Genomic DNA, 24,736 nt, shown 5'->3' with positions numbered 1-24,736 from the left:
TGCTTAAAAGGAGGCAGCGCCACAGACATCCATCAATTCCAACAGTCCAGCAGCACGTGGAACAGCCAGCTCTGGATCGCACACTACATTTCTATGCCCTTCAAAATCAATTCTTAACATTTTGTTTTTAAAGAATTTTAAAGAACAGGTTGTGTGCGGTGTGAAGAGAGACAAAGATGAGATTTACAAGAGACATCTTTAATTACAGATTTAGAAAAAAAAAACATACGTATTACAAATGTGAAGGGGGCAAGCTATGGGGCACTAGGAGCAGAATTGTGCTCCCTCATTGTGATGTCACAAAGCTCTACCTTACTCGAGACATGGGACTAATATAGTGGTAGTGATGGACAGCCCACCCACCGCTCATTACACTGCCTCTGAGGAGAGGCCACTTTTAGAGTCTCAGCCCCCCCCTAGACCTCGACTGCTTATCAAAGCCACGTTTTGGTTTCAAAAGGAGGACATCTGCACAAACGTAACTACTGCTCTGAACATTCTAGGGCTTTGCATCCTGGGTCCCTTTGGAAACACACTATACTACTCCCCATCAGAGAGAAGGACAAATAAAGCCAAACAATGTTCAATAGAGCTAGAACTGTACTGGTGCTAGGCCAACATGAAATACAGTAGCGTGGTCCACATGATCTATCTCCTGTAACGGTACCGTTTGAAGTGGAACCATAACTGAAATATGCCATTGGCAAACTGGCATCGGAAACCATGGCGATGCGAGTACTCCCACTCACGGTTGACAATCTTGAAGGCAATATCCTCATACGGTGGTCCAGCATGGAAACGGAGGATGCCAAAGTCCTTGTTGTCAGGGCTCGGCTCCAGGAAGTACTGCGGCGTGGAGCGTTTGTCGATCAGGTCCGGGTAAAAGATATTGAACTTGTAGCCTTGCACGATCTTGGGCGGTGGATTGTCAAAGTCATAATGCGTCTGGTTGTATTTGTTCCACTCGAAGCCGGTGTGCACGCGGTTGAAGAAGCGCGGTTTACGTGGCCGATACTTGTCTGCCCAGAGATACATCTTGCCCGTGAGTGGCATCTCCACGCTGAACTGGGCCTCGTCAGCACCCATGCCCTGTTTGGCACGCCGCACAAACGCATCTTCTGCGTTGTCATTGGCATCACCTGAGACAAAACCAAGGCATGAGAAATCACTGGGGTCAGGACAACAAAATGGACATAAGGATGTACAACTTAACTAAGAAAACATTTCATTGTTAACGGTTGAATTTGCAGACTACGGTGCCAGTGAATGTATGTTTCCTTAGGCAAGTGGTTTTGTCCAATGAAACACACTATTGCCTTTGTGACTAATTAAGTCTGAATCCAAAAATAGAACCGAAGCATCCTAATTCAGAACTCATATTAACATGAGTATGATGTATGTATGTATGTATGTATGTATGTGTGTGTGTGTGTGTGTGTGTGTGTGTGACCGGGTCCACCCACCTGTGACCTGTAATTGGCGCCGGGCCAGATGAAGGCGCTGCAGGTCCTCGTCGAGCCCGATGACGTGTGCGTCCAGCGGCAGCTCAGAGTTGGTCATCAGCGCGGGGCTGTAGCGCCCCGAGTCGTACTCAGCCTGGCTCTGCTGGATGAGGTCATCCTCCGTCAGCACCGACTCAGTGGCGCCGCCCTCCCCACCCTCGCCCTCTCCTTCCTTGGCCTGGCCTGCTCCTTCAGCGGCCGACGAGGAGGATGGCTCGTCCTCAGCCTCCTTCTCGCTCTCGTCTCCGTGAGCCCTGGACGCGCCCTTGTCCTCCGCCTCCTCTGAGGCCCCGGGCTGAGCGCTGCGGGAGGGACCCGCCTCTGCTGACCCTCCTGGCATTCTGGGAAGAAAACAGGCAAAGGTCATACAGAGGTCATACAGAATAGAACGTCTAAACGGGAGACCGTATGCAGACAATGACAATGAGTGAGCTTAAGACAGACATACATTGTGTCCATAGCTATACAGATTTCATAATCTTCCTGTTTGAAGTCCATATGGTTATCTAGGTAGAGGAAGACAGACAGACAGACAGACAGACAGATGGAAGGACAAAAAGAGATGCAAACTCACTCTTGGTCTTCTTGCTCCTCTTTGATGATTGGGAAGAGAGGCTCACTCTCCACTCCCTGCTCCTGTTTGAGCTTATACAGCTTCTGCCTCAGCACCTCCTGATGGCGTTCCCTCAGCCTACAGACAGACAGACAGACACACACACACACACACACACACAGACACACACACACACACACACACACCTTCATTTTCACACTTAGATTATGAACTGTGGGTCTGTGCAGTTAGCCAGACCTTACCACTAATCAATCATTTTACGTTCAGAGAAAGGAAGGATGGAATAGTTTGAGATTACTGAAGTCATGAATACATATTTCAGAGAACACAAGCAGTGGAACCCCCATATCCACTGATTCTGTAACCACGGATACACTGGATTGTTAGCTATAATTGTTATATACATATTGTATTAGTTATTGTTGTTGTTTCATGGACATACATACCTATGATAAAGTTTAATTTATAAAAGTTATAGATGGCGTTTGCTACTATTTGCGTTAGGTCTTGGAACATATCGATATGAGGGCACTATTGTATACTACATTCAGTTACACTTATCAATTTATTACAAATCCATGCCACTCATGATGACACTAAGCATGCCTAGTCCTATATTAAAGGTTGTCTTTGTGAGAGCAAGCATGACCTCACCCAGTGTGTGTGTGTGTGTGTGTGTGGGGGGGGGGGGGGTTTCATTACTGACCTGGCACGAGCCATGTAGACTCGCACCTGCTGCATCAGGCTCTCCCAGTAGCCAATGTCCAGGTTGGAGCCACCTGCGTGGATCTTAGTCTCAATGTTCAGGTTCAGGGCCTGCAGCTGGCTGTAAGTCTTCCCCCTGAACACCGCCTGAACGTCTATGCTAACAGAAGTGTTGATACCTTCACGACGGTCCCCTAGAAGAAGAAAGAAGAAAATACAAGGGCTTTGAAACAACACAAAGGAACTGCTGCCAAACCCTTTAACTAAAGACTAAGTCATACCAAACTCGGCAGCCATCTTGGTAACGCCCCTGGGCGGCTATTGCATGGAAACAAGATCAGGGTCCTATCTAAATGAATGGGGAGAGATCAGGGTCCTATCTAAACGAATGGGGAGAGATCAGGGTCCTATCTAAACGAATGGGGAGAGATCAGGGGGAGAGATCAGGGTCCTATCTAAACGAATGGGGAGAGATCAGGGTCCTATCTAAACGAATGGGGAGAGATCAGGGTCCTATCTAAACGAATGGGGAGAGATCAGGGTCCTATCTAAACGAATGGGGAGATATCAGGGTCCTATCTAAATGAATGGGGAGAGATCAGGGTCCTATCTAAATGAATGGGGAGAGATCAGGGTCCTGTCTAAACGAATGGGGAGAGATCAGGGTCCTATCTAAACGAATGGGGAGAGGTCTGTAACTCTACACAGGATGGTCAGACATGGTCAGTCATGTCGTTTCCAACAATGTGATTGGCTCTTTATAAGACAGGGCAGGATTTCCAGTTCAAAATCTGCCATGTTTAGCGTTACAGACTTCCCCATTCATTTTCCTGTCTGTGATTGGTCTTCACCTTTATATATCATCTCTGGTCATACTAGTTTGACCTTTAGTGACTTAAGTTCATGATTTGATACCATTTAGCACTTCTACATAAGGAGGGAACTTATTAGCTCTCTAATGTGTTGGAATATGATCTCATAATGACAGTACCAGGTCCTTTGCCTGAAGCTTCTAATTTGCGCAGTTTGCTGATTTCATCCTCTGTGATGGTGGTCATGTCCCTCCAGAAGTCCACATTCTTGCCCTGCTCCAGCTCCATGTAAATCTGTACAAAACAAATACAATTTAAACTGTCAACCACACACATACGGCAATGAGCAGAAGACTACTGCGTACACTTTATAAAACCTGAAGTAACTAAACGGGTAGGCATGTGTGTCTGCCACAGATGTCAGATGCATAAACCTGATACCACACACAGACCACTGATGCACAAAGCTCTCGTCAGCATAGGCCATATACACACACACACACACACACACTCACCTTGATGTCCTCCAGTAGATCATCCATGTCAGTGACAGTGAGGCCGTTGAGGAAGGTGTATGGCTCATGCATCTCTACCGCCAGATCGTCGTCCTCTGCACTGATGTATTTAGCCAGCAGGTCAATGGGCTTTGCCCGGCCATCCCGGATGCGGATTTTAGACCTATACATACAAGTCCACAACATTGGTACTGCAGTCCATCTCAGGCCTACATATCGTACAAGTTAGGTGTGGCTCCAGTGCAATGGGTGGCTTACCGGAGCTTTGCCTGGTGCAGGTGAAAGTTGTCCTCCTGCTCAGCCCACGTTTTGAAGTGCTCAGCCTCCTTTTCCCTCTGTAGCATCTCCAGCTCCTGCTCACGCATAGCCTTCTCACGCTCACGCTCCAGACGCAATTGCTTCACCTGCGATATACAGAAAATGACGTTACATGCAGCTGACCTTTACTGTAAATATTTCAATGTTTTAGGTATGATGAAATCATTTGCATGAAGGTTTTCAAACCTTTTGCAGCTCTCTGCGATTATCCTCTTGGATGAGTTTGTTTCTATCCTTCAGCTCTTTCTCTCTCAGGTGAGAAATTCCCTTCATCTCCAAAGCCTAATGAAGAAATCAAACTTACTTTAATACTTAGAATAGCTTTGAAACCACTTTTCCTCAGACATACCCTTTAAATTGTCACATGGTATAAAAGACAAACAGGAAACACAGATGTCATATGTTGCACTCACTGAATGCAAAATATAACCGCTGATTAACATTAAATCTACAAACAGTAACTCGTAAAATCAAATACCTTCTGCCATTTGAAAGTTCCCAGTAAGTTGTTGTCACCAAAAGGATTGTCTGCATTTGTATAGCCCATGTACTCCTCACTCCAACCCATCTTCTCTCTTTTCTTCCTCTCTTTAGCTTCTTTCTTAGACAAACGTCTGGACCTCTTCTCCTCCGGCGTTTCAAGAGCTTTCATCATTTCTCTCTGTTTTTTCTTCTCTTCCTTTGGGTTTTGGACCCGAGAGGACGACTTCTCACCGTTGCTGGAGTCCTCGGAGGACGCAGAAGAACCTGACACTGACCGCTTCTGTCGGTTCTCTCTGTCCCGACTTCTCCCATCTCGTTCCCGCCTCCTGTCTTTGGTATTAAGTTCATCACTCCTGTGGCCTCTTACCCTCTCGGGACTTCTCTCTCTTTCCTTGTTCCTCAACTGTCGTTCTCTGCTGGGAGTTCTGCTTTCTCTATCGGCACTCCTCCTGCGGCTCTTTTCATGACTGTTTCCATCACGGTGTTGTGGTCTGTCCACGCTTGAATCTGAACCAGAGAAGGATGCACTTCTGTTTCGTCTTTCATCCCTACCAGACTTCTTTTTCTTACTTTTCTTTTTATTCTTTCCGCTGTCTTCATCCGACTCCGAACTACGGGTAGATCAAAAACGTGGAGTTAGCTGAAGTTTGATATTACGTTAGTCTTCATGTATGTAAGGACACAGTATAAACAATATAACAATGTTTACAGTCTAAACTATTTCGAGGATAAAATTAACTAAGATTAGTAATGAATTACACGCAGCTGAAAAATGAACATTACCTGCTTCTGTATTTAGATTTTGGGCTAGGACTCCCTCGCCCTGCCCGTCTGTAGGGGCCTGCGGACCCGCTGTTGCTTTGCGAACTATCGCTCTGGGACCGTACTCGTCTTCGGGTGTCTTTTCCCGCTGAGCGATTTCTTCTTGACCTGTCTTCCGAAGACCTAGATCTACTGCGAGATTTTTTCCTCTCTTTTTCAGTTGAACAAGACCGCGGCCTTGATCTACGACGTCTCATCGACTCCATGGCTTCCTCGATCGCTTTTGGGGCCTAAAACATCTATCGTCGCGTAAATAGGATGTCCTATAGTTGCATATAAAGGTTTTCCGAATTTCTGTAGTTATATTGTTAAAACGCATCTAAATTCAAGTGCAGTGTCTTCATTTAATGAAAGAAAAAAAAGATTGAACAATAATTATCGCCAGACAAGAGCCCGTTTTTACCATGCATGTATTGGTTTCGATCAGGCATATTCATGGTATTTCCTTAGTGGGACCTTCATCCGCAGCGGGCGCAAGGCTTTGACAGTTGTTCAGAAAGATAATTTCTATACTTTTTAAGAAAGTGCTGTGTTGGATGAATCAAATGTATAATTTGACATATTCCTCAAGACTCCCTATGTGTAACGTAGTCCTAGCAGTTAGGCCAGAACCGCATTCAAAACACTGAAAGTTGTCACAACATCGTTGGTATTACGTGGAAACGTACATGTCGAATAGATTGTGATTGGTCGTTGAAACATAAGTGGGCGTGGCTCCGATGCGTAATTCATTCCGAGCTCTATTTTGCATCGAGGTAAGGTTGTTGTCTCCTTTCTCAAGTGTATAATTTCATTTGTCAGTGAAAATACAGCATCTTTCCATCTAGTGATCTAAATTGTATCTGGTTTTGAACTGAAAGTTAACTGTTTTGAACAGAGTATCTAAATATCTGCAAAAAATGCTGTAGTTGCACAGCGTTTTGCTGGTGGTGAACATTGACTGAGACAGGTGTCCATGAATCTCGGAAGAAGTGGTCATTGACTGCATTTTGTATCTAAGCAATGGAAAAGAATCCCATTTTGTTCACATTATCTACTGATATGCTGGATGTGTTAAGTGTTTTGAGAAAGTGTACATGGTATTGAACCAAAAGACTTGTATAATTTGACTTGTAATACAAGACTTGTAACTTGTAACAAGTGTGAAAATGATTGGAAAAAACTGTAATGGTCTCACTTTCTGAAGCTTGTCACCAGAGTCTGCTATCCCTGGGTTTGAACAGGGTAGGTATCTGCATAACTCCTCATACCTATTTCGTGGCATGGTGTCTGCCACATAGGACACTTGTAAGGCTGGATCATATGAACAGCAGTCAAGATAAGAGGGTAAATGATGGATACCCATGAGGATGTTTATTCCCACAAACACCTTCACCTCCTCCACAAATGTATTGCACCAGGATGCATTTGAAGAGGCATAGAGGTTGGTGTTTTCCACCAAATTAGCAAAAATGTTGGTTATCTATATGGTTTAGCAGTGTTAATATTTAGTTTAATATTTATTTATTTACTAAATATATAACAAATACTAATTAAATACATTAAGAAGATATTAAATGTAATACATACGTCTGCAGTACTGTTACAAACTTAAGTCCAAAACGGACCTGGTTATGAATTTTAACTTTAGGGTGTATGTAAAGCTATGTATTTTAATATTTGTAGATGTCACTAATACATATTTTATATCATATTAACAAACAATTTATGCCCTTTTAAACAAAACAAACTTGTAATTATCATTTTTCTTTTGTTTTCTAACTGTAACTGTTTGTTTACAGGATAACACAAAATAAAGGAAGTCTCTGGTTTTCGCAGTAATTTGCTGCAGTCTACTATAATTCTATTGGGGTATAGAGGGTTAACTTAATATTATGCCCTCAAGTGTTCAGATTGCATTTGCTGATGTACATTTGCGGTTTCTCTTAATTTGCAGTAGAATAATTAGTAGAACACAGCACTTTGTCATAGATAGTTCCATGTTATGTGATAGATAGCCTGAGTTGCCTACACACTGTATAGTGTAAATATTGGTACTAAGCAACATGTGGATTCATTGGTTTCATATGGCATTTATGTCCACCAACAGTTATTCTATAATGCTGTATTAATGCCAGATGTGTGTTCTCCATGTACAGTGATGGGGACAAATCCTAACATTTTGGTATTGGGTGCTGGGTTTGCTGGAATAGGCGCAGCTACCAAACTGGAAAGTCTGGGATTCAAAGATGTAACAATAATTGAGGCATCTGGACTGGATTGAGGGAAAATGGCCAAATAATGTCTTGGTGTGTGTGGAAACAATTCTGTTTTCTTGACCTAATATGAAGGGAGTTCATTTATAATACATTTTGAATCAGTAGTGATATTTCCTTGACACAACAGCAAACTAATTCAAGTTTCACTTCTGTACCTAAATTACTTGTCAGCCATTTTTTTCCATATATTGTCTATTCTATTCTATACTATTTTTATTCTGTTCTGTTCCTATCTACTCTATTATATTCTATTGTATTCTACACAGGCAAGTCCTGGGTAGATACATGAGCCCAGTTTATCCACGGAGCCTCAGAGGTGAATCCAGTGTACCATCTGCTGAGGCGGGGCAGGGCGGGGGGGTGGGGGTTTGTGAACCAGCACTCTTGACTCTTGGTAGTACTACACCAACATGGGAGAGGACCTCAACATTGAGTTGAATCATTTTACATCCTGTGTTGCGTCAACAAAGTAATAACACTTTTACAGACCCTGTTGTGTGATGTTTGTGTTTTAGGAAAATGTTTAATTCCTCTCCTTAGTGTGGTTAACGTAGCTATGTCCCCATGGTCAAGAGGATAATACTAGCTCATTTGTTTTATGGCTACATAATTACATGCCTTCCTCATCATTTCCCCTATAAATGTGTACAAACAATCTATATTGATTGTGCAACTTTGGGAAAATTACTTTTGTTCTGGACAACTGACTTGCCATAAGACGTTTATAGTAACGTGAGTTCTCTGAAATGGTGACTTTAAGAAAAAAGTTTTAATGTATTAAGTGTAAGTATGTAAACTTCTGACCTCAATTGTGTATTACATAATGATTTGTCAGCTTCCCGGATGCCAACCTAAATATAGTATTACAAAAGAAACAATCTTATAGCAAGATGCCAGCAAGAAGAAGCCAGACAGCAAAACATTGCTAACCAGTGCAGTTAAGTAAGGCCTTACTAACTCGTACAGGATCTATAGCTTATAGTGTTGACAATGACTGGTAGCTGATAGCTGGGAACAGGCCATTAAGAGCAGTGCATTGGATTGTTTGCTCTCCCCTGACAGCATTAAATAACCTGCTAGTGAGAAAAGGGACGTAAGGGTACCATTCTGCTGGATAGATTCAAATTATCTAATGCAGGGGTTTTCAACCGGGGGTCCGTGGCCCCCTGTCGGTCCGCGACGGCATTGCAGGGGGTCCGCGACATGAGCCTTGTTGATCAGTTCACCATTGATTTTTTTTATTTATTTTTATAAATTCGTTTTGATATTTTAACACATTTCAATATTACACTTGAATATCGTGAAAAATATCGAAGAAATTACACTGACAAGTGCTACAGGCCGAATATGTGCGCGGGGGAGGGGGCGTGGTGACGGCGGTTAGTGATCTACCCTGATAACTGCACATATTTAAGTGTTATAGGCAAAATATCTGTGCAGGGGGAGGGGGCGTGGCGGCGGCTGGCGATGTACCCTGATAATTTCACATATTTAAGTGTTATAGGCAGAATATCTGTGCAGGGGGAAGGGGGCGTGGCAGCGGTGGTTACAAACATGCAGTCGCGTGCAGGCACATCAGTGGGCCGCAAATTACTTTCTAGTCAGAATGGTGGTCCCTGGGACAAAACCAGTTGAAAACCCCTGGAATAGAGGGTGAACTTAATATTATGCCCTCAAGTGTTCAGATTGCATTTGCTGATGTACATTTGCGGTTTCTCTTAATTTGCAGTAGAATAATTAGTAGAACACAGCACTGTCATAGATAGTTCCATGTTATGTGATAGATAGCCTGAGTTGCCTACACACTGTATAGTGTAAATATTGGTACTAAGCAACATGTGGATTCATTGGTTTCATATGGCATTTATGTCCATCAACAGTTATTCTATAATGCTGTATTAATGCCAGATGTGTGTTCTCAATGTACAGTGATGGGGACAAATCCTAACATTTTGGTATTGGGTGCTGGGTTTGCTGGAATAGGCGCAGCTACCAAACTGGAAAGTCTGGGATTCAAAGATGTAACAATAATTGTGTTATAGGCAGAATATCTGTGCGGGGGAAGGGGGCGTGGCGGCGGTTACAAACACGCACGCGCGTGCAGGTACATCAGTGGGCCGCAAATTACTTTCTAGTCAGAATGGTGGTCCCTGGGACAAAACCAGTTGAAAACCCCTGCTTTAGGAGCAAAGATGGCTCGAGGATCGCCGCTTTGCCAACAAATGCGTGAGCAAATTATTGCAATGTTTAAAAACAATGTTTCTCAAAGAAAGATAGGAAGGGATTTGGATATTTCACCCTCCACGGTGCATAACATAATCAAAATATTCAAGGAATCTGGAGGAATTTCAGTACGTAAAGGGCAAGGGCGCAAGCCTAAGCTGAAAACCGTGATCTCCGATCCCTCAGCCGGCACTGCATCAAGAACCGTCATTCATCTATAAGCGATATAACCACATGGGCACACGATTACTTTGGCAAACCTTTGTCAAGCACTACAATACGTAGTTACATCCACAAATGCCAGTTAAAACTGTACTGTGCCAAAAGGAAGCCTTATGTTAATCGTGTCCAGAAGTGCCGTTGACTTCTCTGGGCTCGGAGGCATCTGGGATGGACCATCACACAGTGGAAACATGTATTGTGGTCAGACAAATTAGTATTACAGGTCTTTTTTGGAAGAAATAGACGCTGTGTGCTCCGCACCAAAGAAGAAATGGACCATCTAGACTGTTACCAGCAAGAAGTCCAAAAGCCAGGGTCTGTCATGGTATGGGGTTGTGTCAGTGCCCTTGGCAAAGGTAACTCACATTTCTGTGATGGAACCATTAATGCCGAAAAGTACATAGAGATTTTGGAGCAACATATGCTGCCTTCAAGACGTCATCCAGACGCCCATGCATATATCAACAAGACAATGCAAAAACACATTCTGCACACATTTCAGAGGCATGGCTGAGGAAGAAGAGTGTGCGGGTGCTGAACTGGCTTGCCTGCAGTCCTGACTTGTCCCCAATAGATAATGTGTGGCGCATTTTGAAATGCCAAACGCGACAACGAAGACTCCGTACCGTTGCACACCTTAAGACTTGTTTGCAGGAATACTGGGACAAAGTTCCACCTGAAACGCTTCATCACTGGGTGTCTTCACTGTCCCAACTTTCTTTGAAATATGTTGCAAGAATCGAAATTGAATTAAGTGTTTATTTTGAAAAACAATAAAATTCACGAGGTAAAACATCAAATAATGTACTGATGTATTGTTTTCAATGTAATACAGGTCGAAGAGAATTTACAGTTTTAATTTTAATTTAACATACCGTCCCAACTATTTCTGATTGGGGGTTGTAGAAAACAAAAGAGATCACTTGGGGTCACAGTCAATATGATTAACACAACTGTAAATGAAACAGAAAGAAAGAAAGAAAGGAGTGAGTGAGTATAGCAAATAAATCCATTTAGCAGTCACCCAGTTGTATCAAAGGAATTACTAAGAGATCAAAATGTAGTCCACATAATTCATTGAGGCTTCTCAGTAATACACCGAACATTTCTGTTCAGTCGATAATAGGCATTTGACACATTAAATTGTGACTGGAGTCATGGATAACCAACTCATCAAATCTTTCTCAAGTGGCAGGTTTGGTCTTCCCGCACTTAGCACATGGTACCGCTCTGGAGGAACGTCTCGGTGTGTAGCCTTCAAGAGCTTCGGTAGAGTCTACCCCACACAGGCTGCAAGATTCACCTTTTTCTTTTGACTTGTGGTGCCACATGTGTATTTTGCGCTGGCCTTTGGTAATAAATCCCTTATCACAAACATCACAGTGGAAAGGCCTCTCTCCTGTATGAATACGAACGTGAGTCACCATCTGGCCCTCGGAACAAAAGGTGACTCCACACCACTCACAGCTCAGTAGTTGTTTCTGTTTGTGACTGAAACGGTGTTTTTTTAAGTCCGTTGGCCGATAAAACGCCTGTCTGCACTCTGGGCAAGTCTTGTTGAAGGCTACTTTTATTTTTCTCGTTCCTCTTCTTTTTTTTTTCTTAGCTGGTAAACTCCTAACTTCTTTTGTCTCTGATGTAGTTGTCTCTGTGGTCTCTGCCACAGCTAAATGATGGAGTTTTCTCGGACTTCCAACCTCTTTTTTTCCAGGTACTGATGAATTTTCATGGTGTTGAACATCAGAGGTCTGACTATGAGTCAACGCCAGTGTAGCCGACTCCTCTTCTTCAGTCAAGCTGTCCAGCTCTGCTGCTTTCAGTTCAAACTCCAGCACACCTAATTCACTGTCGTCATACTCAGATCTAGTGCAATCAACAGGATCCTCCGACTGTCCAGCTAGCGTGTCCTCCCACTCTTCCTCATCAGTGATTCCTGCAGTACAATTTCACAAAGTCATGACCTTAATTCATTTTGATATAACCTACAGAGTAATTTTCATGTCACACTTCTAACTAACAATTCTCTAAGAAACAATAAAATTCAATTCAATGCTCAGTGTGCTGGTTCTAATTCAGTTACAATAAATGAACCAAAGCACACCATTAGGCGATAGCTTCTGTTGTAATATGGCCCTACCTTCAAAATCATATTGTTGTTCATCAGAAAAGTCCCACTGAACGACTACCGTGGAACAATCAGATTTCGGCTCTTCTTCGTTTGACGTTTGGCGATTGAATGAAGTTTCATCATAGGACAACACGGAAGGCTTCTCTTGCACGGTGCTTCCCACCGCGTTCACATCAGCCTGTGGTAATTCCAACTTCTTTTTCAGCTGATCAATTTCATTCTGTTTCTTACAAAGTTCTCCGATAAACGCAGTAAAAGTGTTATCAAACAACGTAATGATTTCAGCAACTGCCTTTTTGGCCAAGTTATCCAAAATAAAAGCAACGTGCGACTGTACAGCCGACATCTTTCCACACTACAGTAAGAATACGTTGGTTGCTTGCTTGCTAAGCTAACTATGATTGCAAGCTACATCCACTATTTTGTTGCTTAACTACACCGTGTTCCAACAATTGTGGCATGTATCACACTGATTAAACAATATAAAACACCAATCGTATGTTACTTAGAATGAGTCTGGTTACTTATTTCTTGTCCACAAGGCTTCACTTTCTCTACCCTGTTTCCTTCTTCATCTACCGATGACTACCTCAATGCAGAGCACAACACGGGTACATTGTTGCCATCTACAGGCTCGGATGTTCATTCAACTTTTATTAATTTCTCGGGAATACACAGAGGATAGCCATCATTTTCAATGATTCCGAGATTATAAATACAAATAAAACAGAATAAATAACACAATAAAACACAGCAAACAAAAACCGGGCTCCCCTGCGTCCATGGTTGGATCTAATTAAGCCCAAGTGGTCGCGCCCTGTCTCATTTTCATGAGGGGAGACGGGCTGAGAAAGATTAGCGAATACTGAGAAAGAGGACTTGTTTTTAGGCATTAAGGTAAAACACTTCCCTGCTGAAAGGTGAAGTGTTTTGTGACTAGTTGTGTAGTTACTGTTGGCCTTGTCTTGTGTCGTTTGTGCCTCTGTTCTGTGTTTGGTCTGTATGCCGTGTCTGTGTGCCTAGTGTATGTGATCGTTTTCTGTATGGCCAGTGTATGTAGGCCTACTTAGTTTCGGGCTGAGTCACGATGCATGTTTTGGGGCCTGGCTTGAGTCGAACAGGTGCCTGTGATTGGGCCTAAGTAGGACAAGCAGGTGCCCAGGGTGCAGGTGAATACGGCCTGTACGTTTGAATTACAAAAAAATGTAATTCATAAAATACATGCAATGTCAATATTATTGGAAAGGGGACTAATAAAGAAACTAGGGCTGTGAAATTATTACAATTTTTAATCAGATTAATCATTAATTAATTAATTTGTGAGAACAAAAAGATTTATGACAAAAGACAGATATATACATTTAACATGTTTTCGAAACATAATAATAATAAAGATGTCTGCAAAGGTGAACGGGAAGAATCATTTTGAGGCATTTTGATTACTAAAACACAACAAAACAATAATAAACAACAATATGTCCAATTGAACATTTTAGGGCATTTATAGTGTGCCTTTGGCAACATAAACTGACTTTCTTTTACTAAAATGGAGAGTGTTCACGACACATTAATGGCAAACAACAGATAGGTTACTTCAATGAACTTGATTTAATTAACACATTTTCTTTATTCCTGATTAGTTTTAGACTAACTATGAAATTAATGAGCTACCTAACTCCGGTAAAGTCAGACCACCAACTAGGCTAAAGGTAGCCTTCGCACCGATCAAATGTCATCCAAAAACCTATAGCTTTGCTTCGCCTCGGTTAAATGCAATGTTTTTTTTACGGTTGCTATTTACGACCATATCACTGTTGTTGGCTTTATTAAATATAAGCAGGAACACACTTCAGTAGCAAGAGATAGCAACTGTCGGCAGAGAATACGTGTGGCCCAGAGATACCGTATTGAAACCGTAAGTGGGTGATTTACTCGGTTTGATTGGCTAATAACAGGACCTTTACTTTTTCGTTGAGAAATTGTGTTGATCGCCTGACTTTTAAACTATTTTTTTTTTATTATTATTATTTTTGTGAAGTTATACGGCTCAATACTCAATTGAATTGTTAACCGAACTTTTGCATGTGTTGATGAAAGCAGGCTCGTTCGTGGATGACGTTTACTTTAGGCACAAAATAATTGTCCAACTTGTTCAACACAGCCTCAAACTTATTCTCATCACCCTTCGCATCAAATTCAAATGTCTTGAAAACGTGTTCCGATTCCTTCCCCAACGAATAGAGCAGTGTACAGACCTGTACCTCTCCTGTTTCCTTGTGTGTGTGTGTGTGTCTGTGAGAGTGCTAGCTTGAGTTAACCAACACACCGTATAGCTACCTTGAGCTAACCAACACACCATATAGCTACCTTGAGCTGCCCAAACACTGTACAGCTAGCTAGGTCAATTAGCTCGCCTAAGATACTGTAATTTAAGCTAACCAATTCCCTAATTTTCCCCAAAACCCATCGATTGTGTGTGTTTGTGATGTGTAACATATATCCTTTATCAGTCATTCGAGTTATTTACGTTTTCGTTTATTTACCGCTAGGGATTACACCGACACACAAGTGTAATTCAATTGCTAGCTAGCTAGCTAAATTAGCTCGCGTAAGATACTGTAATTTTTAGCTTACCTATTACCTAATTATCACACAAAAAACATCGATTATGTGTGTTTGTGATGTGTAACATATATCCTTTATCAGTCATTCAAGTTATTAATGTTTATTTACCGCTAGCGATTACACCGACACAAGTGTAATTCAATTGCTATTAATGTTGAACTTGAACTTCAACAACGTGACACAAAATTAAAAGTCAGGCATCGACATGGTTCCTTAAGAATAAAACAAAGGTCCTTGTCCATTTCTGTTCAGGTCATGTGGCAAGTTTTATCCAACCAGAGACCGGAGTAAAGTGACGACTTCCGGTTTCAATACGGTATCTCTGGTCAATACGTATTCTCTGCCGACAGCAACAATTCATTTGTGTGAAATAAATTGCATAGGTCACATGGACATGGTCTAAGAAATTCCTACCGGCTTGAAACAGTGTCTGTGCGCTTCTTGGTTCCTCTCACCTGTTCTGATGTTGGAGTCTCATTCCATGATTAGTCTTCTGTTGGAATTATTGGCGGTTTGCCAATAAACAGGCTTTCCAACAATATAAAATACAATGCCAATTAGCATCGTCACAGAGAAATAATCGACCAAACACAAATTGCCAAACTTTTTTTTTGACGAGTTTAGAACAACCTGAATGGACACTTTTCGAAAGCAAGCTAAATCTTCTGACAATTAACATGTAACATACCCCACAAATGTAATACAATTTAATTGAACAATTTAATTGAACACATTCATTCTACATCAAAGGTACAGTCCTCGATTATAAATCAGTATATTTTTGTCAAATTCTATGAATTTCTCTCTTACAGTACTCTAGTCATCCGTTCTACTGTATTTGTGCACTCAGGGGTTCATTCTGTGAATGGAAAGAAACGCGGTGGCTCAGACCGAACAATAAACTATTCCCGCATATCAACAATGTTGCTTCAGGAGCACTGAAGGGAGGGGTGTATTTGACTGGCTGTTGAGTAAAATATCAACAATCTTTTGCTGGGATCAAGAACTGCACCTTCAAATGCATACAAAATATACAGCCAAATCTTTCCTTTCATGCTTTCCCGTGGCATAGCCCATTTTGACATGAGAGCAGTTAGGTTGCCATGGAAGAAGAACATGGAGTTGGTGAAGGTGCTGGTCTTCCACAATGCTGCTAGAGCTCCCTGTGGCCAGAGAACAGAGCTCCCTGACGCAGAGTTTTTTTTTACATTTTTACATTTTTATCCAAAGCGACTTACATATGTGCGACTTACAATGTATACACATTTTACATTTACACTGATGGCACACTGCACATCAGGAGCAATTAGGGGTTCAGTGTCTTGCTCAAGGACGCTTCGACAGGGAATCGAACTAGCAACCTTCTGATTACTAAACGACTTCTCTACCACTGTACCACTGTCACCCCAGAGGTATTTCATTGTGGCCTCCCCGGCAAAGAGCTCTTGAAGAGAGCTCTTCCTGAGAGAGGGGTACATACGTCATTCAGGCTTTCTGTAGTTAATGAACAGGATCGTCTTGTGATCAGAGGCAAACATTTACAAACCACTTTTCAACCAAAATTAAGCCTTTTGAAATTGTGAAGAAGCTCAGTTCTAATATCAGGCTTAATCGCTCCATGGTAAAGAATCGGCCTGGAAAGACAGGCATTGGTTTATCACTGATTTTTGTCTCCCTATAGTGATCATGACATGTGGTCAAATAGGTTCTACATTTTGTGACTACAAATGAAAAAGAAAATGTGTTCTGCTAAGAGCTATTTTTTGGAGTTTTCCAAAGTGGGCATATTTCTTTGGAATGATAAAATGCACTGTCAGCATTAAGTAAAGCTGTTCACAGTACTTCTTGTTTACTTCCCCCAGTCATAGACTGAGAACTACACCCTCTCCTTTCAATGTTCTACGAATACACACAACAATTGGCAGGTAAGGATGCCTGTCTCCAAAAACTTCCAGCCAAATACTTTCTGATGATAAGGTGAATTTTGGAGACAAGCTTTTTTTGCCCCTTAAAACATAATTCCCTTAGTGACATCATAGGTGACCCCATTCTCTGTTTTGCCATGCCCTGCTAACCCTGCCATGCCCTGCCAACCCTAACTAACCCATACACTTACTGAACGTACTGGTGATGATGGCTGAGAGTTTGGACTCTTGTCATGGTTTCAACATGCTGTGCCACATTCCCCGAACACCAGACAATCAAAACATTACCAAACATTTGGGCATAGGTAGCACACTGCAGGACAGTAACACAAATAAATCTGAGATTTTAACATTTGCGTTGAATTTGATATACTATCTTGATATTGTAGTCAGATAACTAATTTCTCTCTTGGTCTCACGGCAGTGAAAAGCTGTATATTCTTCTGCCACTGGGTGGCGTCTGTGGGTAAGGACGCCGGGGTCTCATCCTCCCAAAGCAGGCTGATGCTTTCTACATCCCTTTCCCAGAAGGCCTCCTCATAATGCAGGAAGATCTTGTTGATGCCGGCAAAACCAAGTTTGTCTATGGCCTGACTCTTGTCCTCTGGGAGCTGAGGGTCAAACATGGTTGTTGGTGGAGCTTTCAGACAGCCTGTTCAAGTCAAAGAAACATAAGTCTTAAATCTGAGAGCCTCAATGAGAATCGATCGAGAAAAAATGAATAAATAGATTGTGGCTGCAATGAGGAGAGCATTATGTGTTTGGCAGCTCAATTTCACTGCTGAAAAAAAGCACAGTAAATGGTATTCTGTGACACAACCACCATATGTAGCCATAAAACAAATGAGCTAGTATTATCCTCTTGACCATGGGGACATAGCTACGTTAACCACACTAAGGAGAGGAATTAAACATTTTCCTAAAACACAAACATCACACAACAGGGTCTGTAAAAGTGTTATTACTTTGTTGACGCAACACAGGATGTAAAATGATTCAACTCAATGTTGAGGTCCTCTCCCATGTTGGTGTAGTACTACCAAGAGTCAAGAGTGCTGGTTCACAAACCCCCACCCCCCTGCCCTGCCCCGCCTCAGCAGATGGTACACTGGATTCGCCTCTGAGGCTCCGTGGATAAACTGGGCTCCTGTATCTACCCAGGACTTGCCTGTGTAGAATACAATAGAATATAATAGAGTAGATAGGAACAGAACAGAATAAAAAGAGTAGAATAGAATAGACAATATATGGAAAAAAAATAGCTGACAAGTAATTTAAGTACAGAAGTGAAACTTGAATTAGTTTGCTGTTGTGTGAAGGAAATATCACTACTGATTCAAAATGTATTATAAATGAACTCCCTTCATATCAGGTCAAGAAAACAGAGTTGTTTCCACACACACCAAGACATTATTTGGTCATTTTCCCTCAATCCAGTCCAGATGCCTCAATTATTGTTACATCTTTGAATCCCAGACTTTCCAGTTTGGTAGCTGCGCCTATTCCAGCAAACCCAGCACCCAATACCAAAATGTTAGGATTTGTCCCCATCACTGTACATTGAGAACACACATCTGGCATTAATACAGCATTATAGAATAACTGTTGGTGGACATAAATGCCATATGAAACCAATGAATCCACATGTTGCTTAGTACCAATATTTACACTATACAGTGTGTAGGCAACTCAGGCTATCTATCACATAACATGGAACTATCTATGACAAAGTGCTGTGTTCTACTAATTATTCTACTGCAAATTAAGAGAAACCGCAAATGTACATCAGCAAATGCAATCTGAACACTTGAGGGCATAATATTAAGTTCACCCTCTATTCCAGGGGTTTTCAACTGGTTTTGTCCCAGGGACCACCATTCTGACTAGAAAGTAATTTGCGGCCCACTGATGTGCCTGCACGCGAGTGCATGTTTGTAACCACCGCTGCCACGCCCCCTCCCCCTGCACAGATATTCTGCCTATAACACTTAAATATGTGAAATTATCAGGGTACATCGCCAGCCGCCGCCACGCCCCCTCCCCCTGCACAGATATTCTGCCTATAAGACGATATTTTCACAATATTCAAGAGTAATATGGAAATGTTTTGAAATATCAAAGCGAATTTGTAAAAATAAAAAAATTCAATGGTGAACTGATCAACATAGGCTCATGTCGCGGACCCCCTGCAATGCCGTCGCGGACCACCAGGGGGCCACGGACCCCCTGTTGAAAACCCCTGTCCTAAAGGACTAGGCCTTTACTGGATGCTGCTTTTGTATCAAATCATGATTACAGTGACCTGTTCACATCACTTGTTTCAAATCACATCATTATTTAATTATTCTACCTCATTACTACCCCCAACTTTTTTTGGAATGTGTTGCAGGCCTGAATGGCAGGAATGGATGTATATTTACAAATCAAATGAAGTTGACCAGACAAAACATGAATCATCTTGTGTTCATACTGTCTGCAATGAAATACAAGTCAAGGTAAATTTATAAATCACTGCTTTTTTTTTTTTTTGGCATTTTCCATACTGTCCCGACTTTTTCTAATTTGGCGTTGTAATTCCTTATTAAACTAAAATTAAAGTCTGGTTGTGTTTTGTTTTGCTTTCTGCATAGATGTATTGTTTAACTAGTATTGCCTAACAACTGTCTTTTGCAGAGATTGTAAGTATTGATCTCTTTAATTTAGTCATCTACAGTATATCTACAGCTCGGGTCAGACGTTTACATAACTTGGCCTAATACATTCAAACATTTAATGGAACATTTCATTTAAATATATATATATATCCCCTCTGTGAGTTCAGCTCAACTACTTTATTCTGATGTGAATTTCCATAATTATAGTAGAGAGGATTTTTACTTTCAGCTTTTATTCATTTGATCACATTCGTAGAGAATCAAAAGTTTAGTGGCACTGACTTTTCAATTGTGTAACTTGAATCCAACACTTGAGGTAGCCTTCCACAAGCTTTGGCCCCATTCCTTCTGGCAGAATGTGTGCAATTGAATCAGGTTTGAGTGCCTCTTTACATGAACCTGCTTTTTCAGTTCAGCCCACAAATGTTCTATTGGATTAAGGACAGCGCTTTGTGATTGCCACTCTAAAACTTTATACTTTGTTGTCCATAAGCCATTTTGTTACCTTTTTGGAGGTATGCTTGGGAGCCATTTGCATTCAAGCTTTAGCATTCTAGCTGATGTCTTCAGAATGAAGTAAAAAAAATATCCACATAATTGTCCTTGTTCATAGTGCCACCAACTTTATGAGGTACACCAGTCCCTCTGGCAGCAAAACAAGCCCACAACATGATGCTGCCACCCCTGTGCCTCACGGTTGGGGTGGTGTTCTTTGGGTTCCAGGCCTTACCCTTCTTCCTCCTTACATAATGTTGATCATTAACATTCTATTTTTGTCTCATCTGACCAGAGAACATTCATTCAATATTTTTGTCACAGTGCTTATCTGCAAACTTGAGTCTTGCTTTTTAAAGTTGGTTTTGGAGTCGAGGCTAAAACAGCCTATCAGGTTGATGATACAGCACTCTCTTTACTGTGAATGTAGGTACTTTCGCAGCAGTTACCTCCAACAATTTGACCAGTTCCTTGACTGTTGTCCTTGGATGCACATCAAAGTAAGTTAATTTCTAGACCCAGGACACCTCTCCACCCTGCACGATGTGATGGCTGTGTGGTGTTTATAAATGTGTACAAACAATCTATATTGATTGTGCAACTTTGGGAAAATTACTTTTGTTCTGGACAACTGACTTGCCATAAGACGTTTATAGTAACGTGAGTTCTCTGAAATGGTGACTTTAAGAAAAAAGTTTTAATGTATTAAGTGTAAGTATGTAAACTTCTGACCTCAATTGTGTATTACATAATGATTTGTCAGCTTCCCGGATGCCAACCTAAATATAGTATTACAAAAGAAACAATCTTATAGCAAGATGCCAGCAAGAAGAAGCCAGACAGCAAAACATTGCTAACCAGTGCAGTTAAGTAAGGCCTTACTAACTCGTACAGGATCTATAGCTTATAGTGTTGACAATGACTGGTAGCTGATCTGGGAACAGGCCATTAAGAGCAGTGCATTGGATTGTTTGCTCTCCCCTGACAGCATTAAATAACCTGCTAGTGAGAAAAGGGACGTAAGGGTACCATTCTGCTGGTTAGATTCAAATTATCTAATGCCATGACTTAAGTAGTTGTACTGCGGGGATCAATGATGAGTCACACATTGGTGCTGATTAGGTGTGTAATCCAAGGATTTCAGTTTGTCCCCTTACCAGACTCCTCATTTCATTTGTTTCCCTTTCCAGACTCCTCATTTCAAATTAAGTAAGGCTTGCCTAGTTATGTTTTGATAATAAAATGAAAATCAGAAAGTATCAGAAGGCCCTATTTTATTGCATATTCCTGCATTTTTCACTCAATGAAATAATCATGCACATCTTGAAGCTAAAATAATGTATATGTTGACTATTCAGAATATTCGATACGTGCAATAAATCATTGTTACCTTTTTCAACATTCACGTTTCGAATAACTCGTACAAAATAAATATCTAGAACATTCAAGTAAGACAGAGAAAATAGGAGTAGACCTAATAGAGTAACAACTCCTAACAGTCAAAGAAATAGTTTGTGTTCAGCACTCGGAATAATCTCCTGGACCTGTAGTGGTACTCAAACATGTAGGGGCCACTGTAGAGGTATGCATAACCTGCAACATATGTAGGGAGGAAAAGAAGATTAAAGGACTCATTTATTTAGGATGTTCTACAACATTCACAGGGTAACTTGTAAGACAATTGTGTAAGGGATAATGTATAGAACGCCGGTCATTATCGGGAAAATAAGCCCCGACAGGGCGAACAGCACCCCGACGCGAAGCGGAGGGTGTTGCTTCGCCCTGAAGGGGCTTATTTTCAATTATGCATAGCAACGGCAAATATGGAAAAATATGGAAAAATAGTTGACCACAGAACGTTGGGAAGCCCCATTCAAGTGAATGGGGCATTCTACAGCATTAAGAAGAGCCGTGTAATAAATAAATGTAATGCCTGCATACCTCTGAATCTGATAGCTGCTGTCACTTTTCCAGTCATCCCAGGAAAACCATCTGCCACCAGTTTTGGATAGCCCTTCTCCATTCTCCTCCGTCTCTCATCATAGCTGCACAGCAGAGCCAGTTATGTGACTTCAGGGATACAACACAACTTAAAAAGGCACTCGTACTTGGAATTCAAACGGCCAGTTCTGTGGCACGTACCTGTAGTAGTACTCGCCATCAAAGAACAAAGTCTTGTTAGCCTCAGGATCGTGGAGCGCAGCGCTGATGGACTTGACCGAATGTGGTAAGCCCACGCTGCTCAGGCTCCTAGGAGAGCCCCTCTCAATGGCATGGCCATACATAGACCAGACCTTTTGACCTGGAGATATGGGAAGAGTTTCTGTAAGTGACGCTTAATGGGAAAAAGATATGAAATGAAACTGTTCATGTCTACTACTGCATTGCAGCATGTAGTTTGCACCTTTGAAAAAGAACACTCTATTTGATCGTGAATTCTCGTAGGCTGCATCAATATGGTCAGGGGCGTCAGGGAAGAGGGTGCTGGTGAGTATTATCTGTCGGTTTGGCCTCATTGGATGACTTCGCCAGAAGAATCTTCAAAAGCATTCATAAGCACATTTGTTTATGTTATCACCTGTATCATGAAGCTTTATCAACTTCTGCTGAGGTTGAAAAAAAGGTATATTTAATTAAGCATAACCTAGAGCATATGTACTGCTCACTGCATCTCTGTACCTGTCCTTGAAGAACATCATCTCTCCACGCATAGTTGTGACTGCATCAAGCACCAGCTTAGGGTCACAGGCATTAGGTGTAACAGGAGGTGTAGGAACAGGGTCTTTAGGGTTCACCTCAGGGTTTGGGCCTGTTCCAAACAAAGTGCTCTTGTATGTTAGACGCTGAATTTGGAGCAAATATTATCCCAGCTAGACTGTTTGGGGGTGTTTTGAAAGGAACTCTTACCATAAAGAGACTGTATCCCTTTGACGTCATCTGCTGGCAACACAAAACTGTCAACGTCTCTGTAGTTGTACATAGGGTACATGAGGGCACCGAGGTCCTGGGAATGGCCTAAGCCCAAAGTGTGTCCAAACTCATGGGCAGCCACCAAGAACAAGGCGTAACCTATGGTAAAAAAATCGGTACATTTAAGAGTTTCAAATATACACTGTAAAGAATCTCAGTAATCTCAATAAATGGTTATGTAGATGATATGAAATGATTTACCATTAGAGGAACGGTAAGTGAAAGTCTCATCTTCATCAAAATGAGCATCACCTCCAATTCCAGGAAATGGTGCAAATGCATGTGCCAAAGTGCCGCCTGGCCCGTCGAAAGGATAGACATCACCATGGTCTACAAACACACAATATGGGGCCAACATTCACTGATTTAGTGCAGTACTGACATTTTGTTGTTGGTGTTGTCAGTACTTAGTGTCGGTGATAATGAGCGCATATGGTCTGATTATCTGATGATCATGTTTTTACACTCACTGACATATTTCAGGCAAAGTTATATGTGCCATAATCATGTTCTTTTCTACTAAGTACTTTTTTTTACTGTAAACATACAGTAAAATGAGACACTTATGCTAGTTAATTTAGCATTTTACTATCTTGAAAAGAATCTAGTGTTATTCCAGACATGGCATTTAATATATAATACATAATATAATGTTTACCTCTACTACCAAAGGAGACCATGATATCAGCTGTGCCACTGTAGATACGGGTGAACCTCAAGGGTGTGACCTTTGCCCACACTTGTAGTGCTCTTTCAATGACATCATCCACTTCAGCCACAGTCATGTCAGGAGTGTAGTTCTCAATTCTAAACACAATCAATGCATTACATGTGACCATCCATGCATTCAGTGCTGTTTTATGCACAAACAAGCAAGTATTATAATTATATGTACCTGTAGGTTAACTTGTTGGTGCTCCATTGGTATCCTTTACCAAAGGTGGAATACGCAGCCACATCAGGAACCCCACAGCGAGGCTTTTTCATCACCTCCAAAGTTTCAGAGTTCAGCTTTCCTGTCACACGTAGTCCAAAAAAAACGTTGCATCTCACGTAGTTTCAATTTCTGCTGACCTGTTTTGCGCAGGATTACTGAATCACTGGGTTCTTTCAAGTCATAGAATCTTTTCAGGTACTTCTGTAAGAGAGACAGAAAAAAGGATCAATTATTAAGAGTTATCAAATTTGGTTTTAACTGTTGCCATCCTTCACAGTTCTTTCAGTATACTATACCTCTGCCATGTCATCATCTTCCTTGTTGAGAGGTGTTGATAGCGGGTTGGTTTGAGCTGCAATCACCAGACTGAGCAAAATACACAGAGTGCGATTCTTCATAGTGCTTCGTTCTTCTTCCACAGGTTACTGCTGCTCATGTTTCCCTAGCAGGCTTTTAAATGATTTGTGCAGGAACCATTAAGCAACTATGGGTCTGTGTCACAGGACCTCAACCATTAGTCATCATATCATCCTGTAAACACACCCACTTATTTTGGTAATGAAATAAT

General features: G+C 41.6%; 2 protein-coding genes and 1 pseudogene across 2 annotated transcripts; all 3 read right to left on the bottom strand.

Annotated features, from left to right (window-relative positions):
• Nucleotides 1-182: 182 nt before the first annotated feature.
• cactin lies at nucleotides 183-6,188 on the bottom strand. Its single transcript, XM_031560237.2, has 10 exons — nucleotides 5,693-6,188; nucleotides 4,905-5,520; nucleotides 4,613-4,708; nucleotides 4,367-4,512; nucleotides 4,109-4,271; nucleotides 3,773-3,887; nucleotides 2,783-2,975; nucleotides 2,077-2,193; nucleotides 1,464-1,843; nucleotides 183-1,139 (listed from the first exon to the last, which is right to left on the bottom strand). Exons 1-10 carry the CDS (start codon nucleotides 5,935-5,937, stop codon nucleotides 649-651), a joined length of 2,562 nt encoding a protein of 853 aa, XP_031416097.1. The 5' UTR covers nucleotides 5,938-6,188; the 3' UTR covers nucleotides 183-648.
• Nucleotides 6,189-10,107: 3,919 nt separating this feature from the next.
• On the bottom strand, nucleotides 10,108-13,303 carry LOC116218483 (zinc finger and BTB domain-containing protein 24-like). The gene is made up of 2 exons (XM_031560332.2): nucleotides 12,572-13,303; nucleotides 10,108-12,367 (listed from the first exon to the last, which is right to left on the bottom strand). Exons 1-2 carry the CDS (start codon nucleotides 12,906-12,908, stop codon nucleotides 11,619-11,621), a joined length of 1,086 nt encoding a protein of 361 aa, XP_031416192.1. The 5' UTR covers nucleotides 12,909-13,303; the 3' UTR covers nucleotides 10,108-11,618.
• An 8,215-nt stretch (nucleotides 13,304-21,518) lies between these two features.
• LOC105893794 lies at nucleotides 21,519-24,589 on the bottom strand (annotated as a pseudogene).
• Between the last annotated feature and the right edge of the window lie 147 nt (nucleotides 24,590-24,736).

This window comes from Clupea harengus, chromosome 22 (genome assembly GCF_900700415.2).
Source record: "Clupea harengus chromosome 22, Ch_v2.0.2, whole genome shotgun sequence".
Lineage (NCBI taxonomy): Eukaryota > Metazoa > Chordata > Actinopteri > Clupeiformes > Clupeidae > Clupea > Clupea harengus.
The sequence above is the reverse complement of the archived record's forward strand: the minus strand, read 5'-3'. Positions and strand labels throughout refer to the sequence as shown.

What these genes read in the sequence shown, in the direction of transcription:
- cactin (XM_031560237.2), bottom strand. Translation starts at nt 5,937, where the DNA reads ATGGAGTCGATGAGACGTCGTAGATCAAGGCCGCGGTCTTGTTCAACT. An exon ending in ATCTACTGGAGGACATCAAG is followed by an intron (nt 3,888 to 4,108) that starts GTGAGTGTGTGT and finishes TGTTTTGTACAG; the next exon opens with ATTTACATGGAGCTGGAGCA. An exon ending in GTCTACATGGCTCGTGCCAG is followed by an intron (nt 2,194 to 2,782) that starts GTCAGTAATGAA and finishes GTCTGTCTGTAG; the next exon opens with GCTGAGGGAACGCCATCAGG.
- LOC116218483 (XM_031560332.2), bottom strand. Translation starts at nt 12,908, where the DNA reads ATGTCGGCTGTACAGTCGCACGTTGCTTTTATTTTGGATAACTTGGCC. An exon ending in ACAACAATATGATTTTGAAG is followed by an intron (nt 12,368 to 12,571) that starts GTAGGGCCATAT and finishes ATTGTACTGCAG; the next exon opens with GAATCACTGATGAGGAAGAG.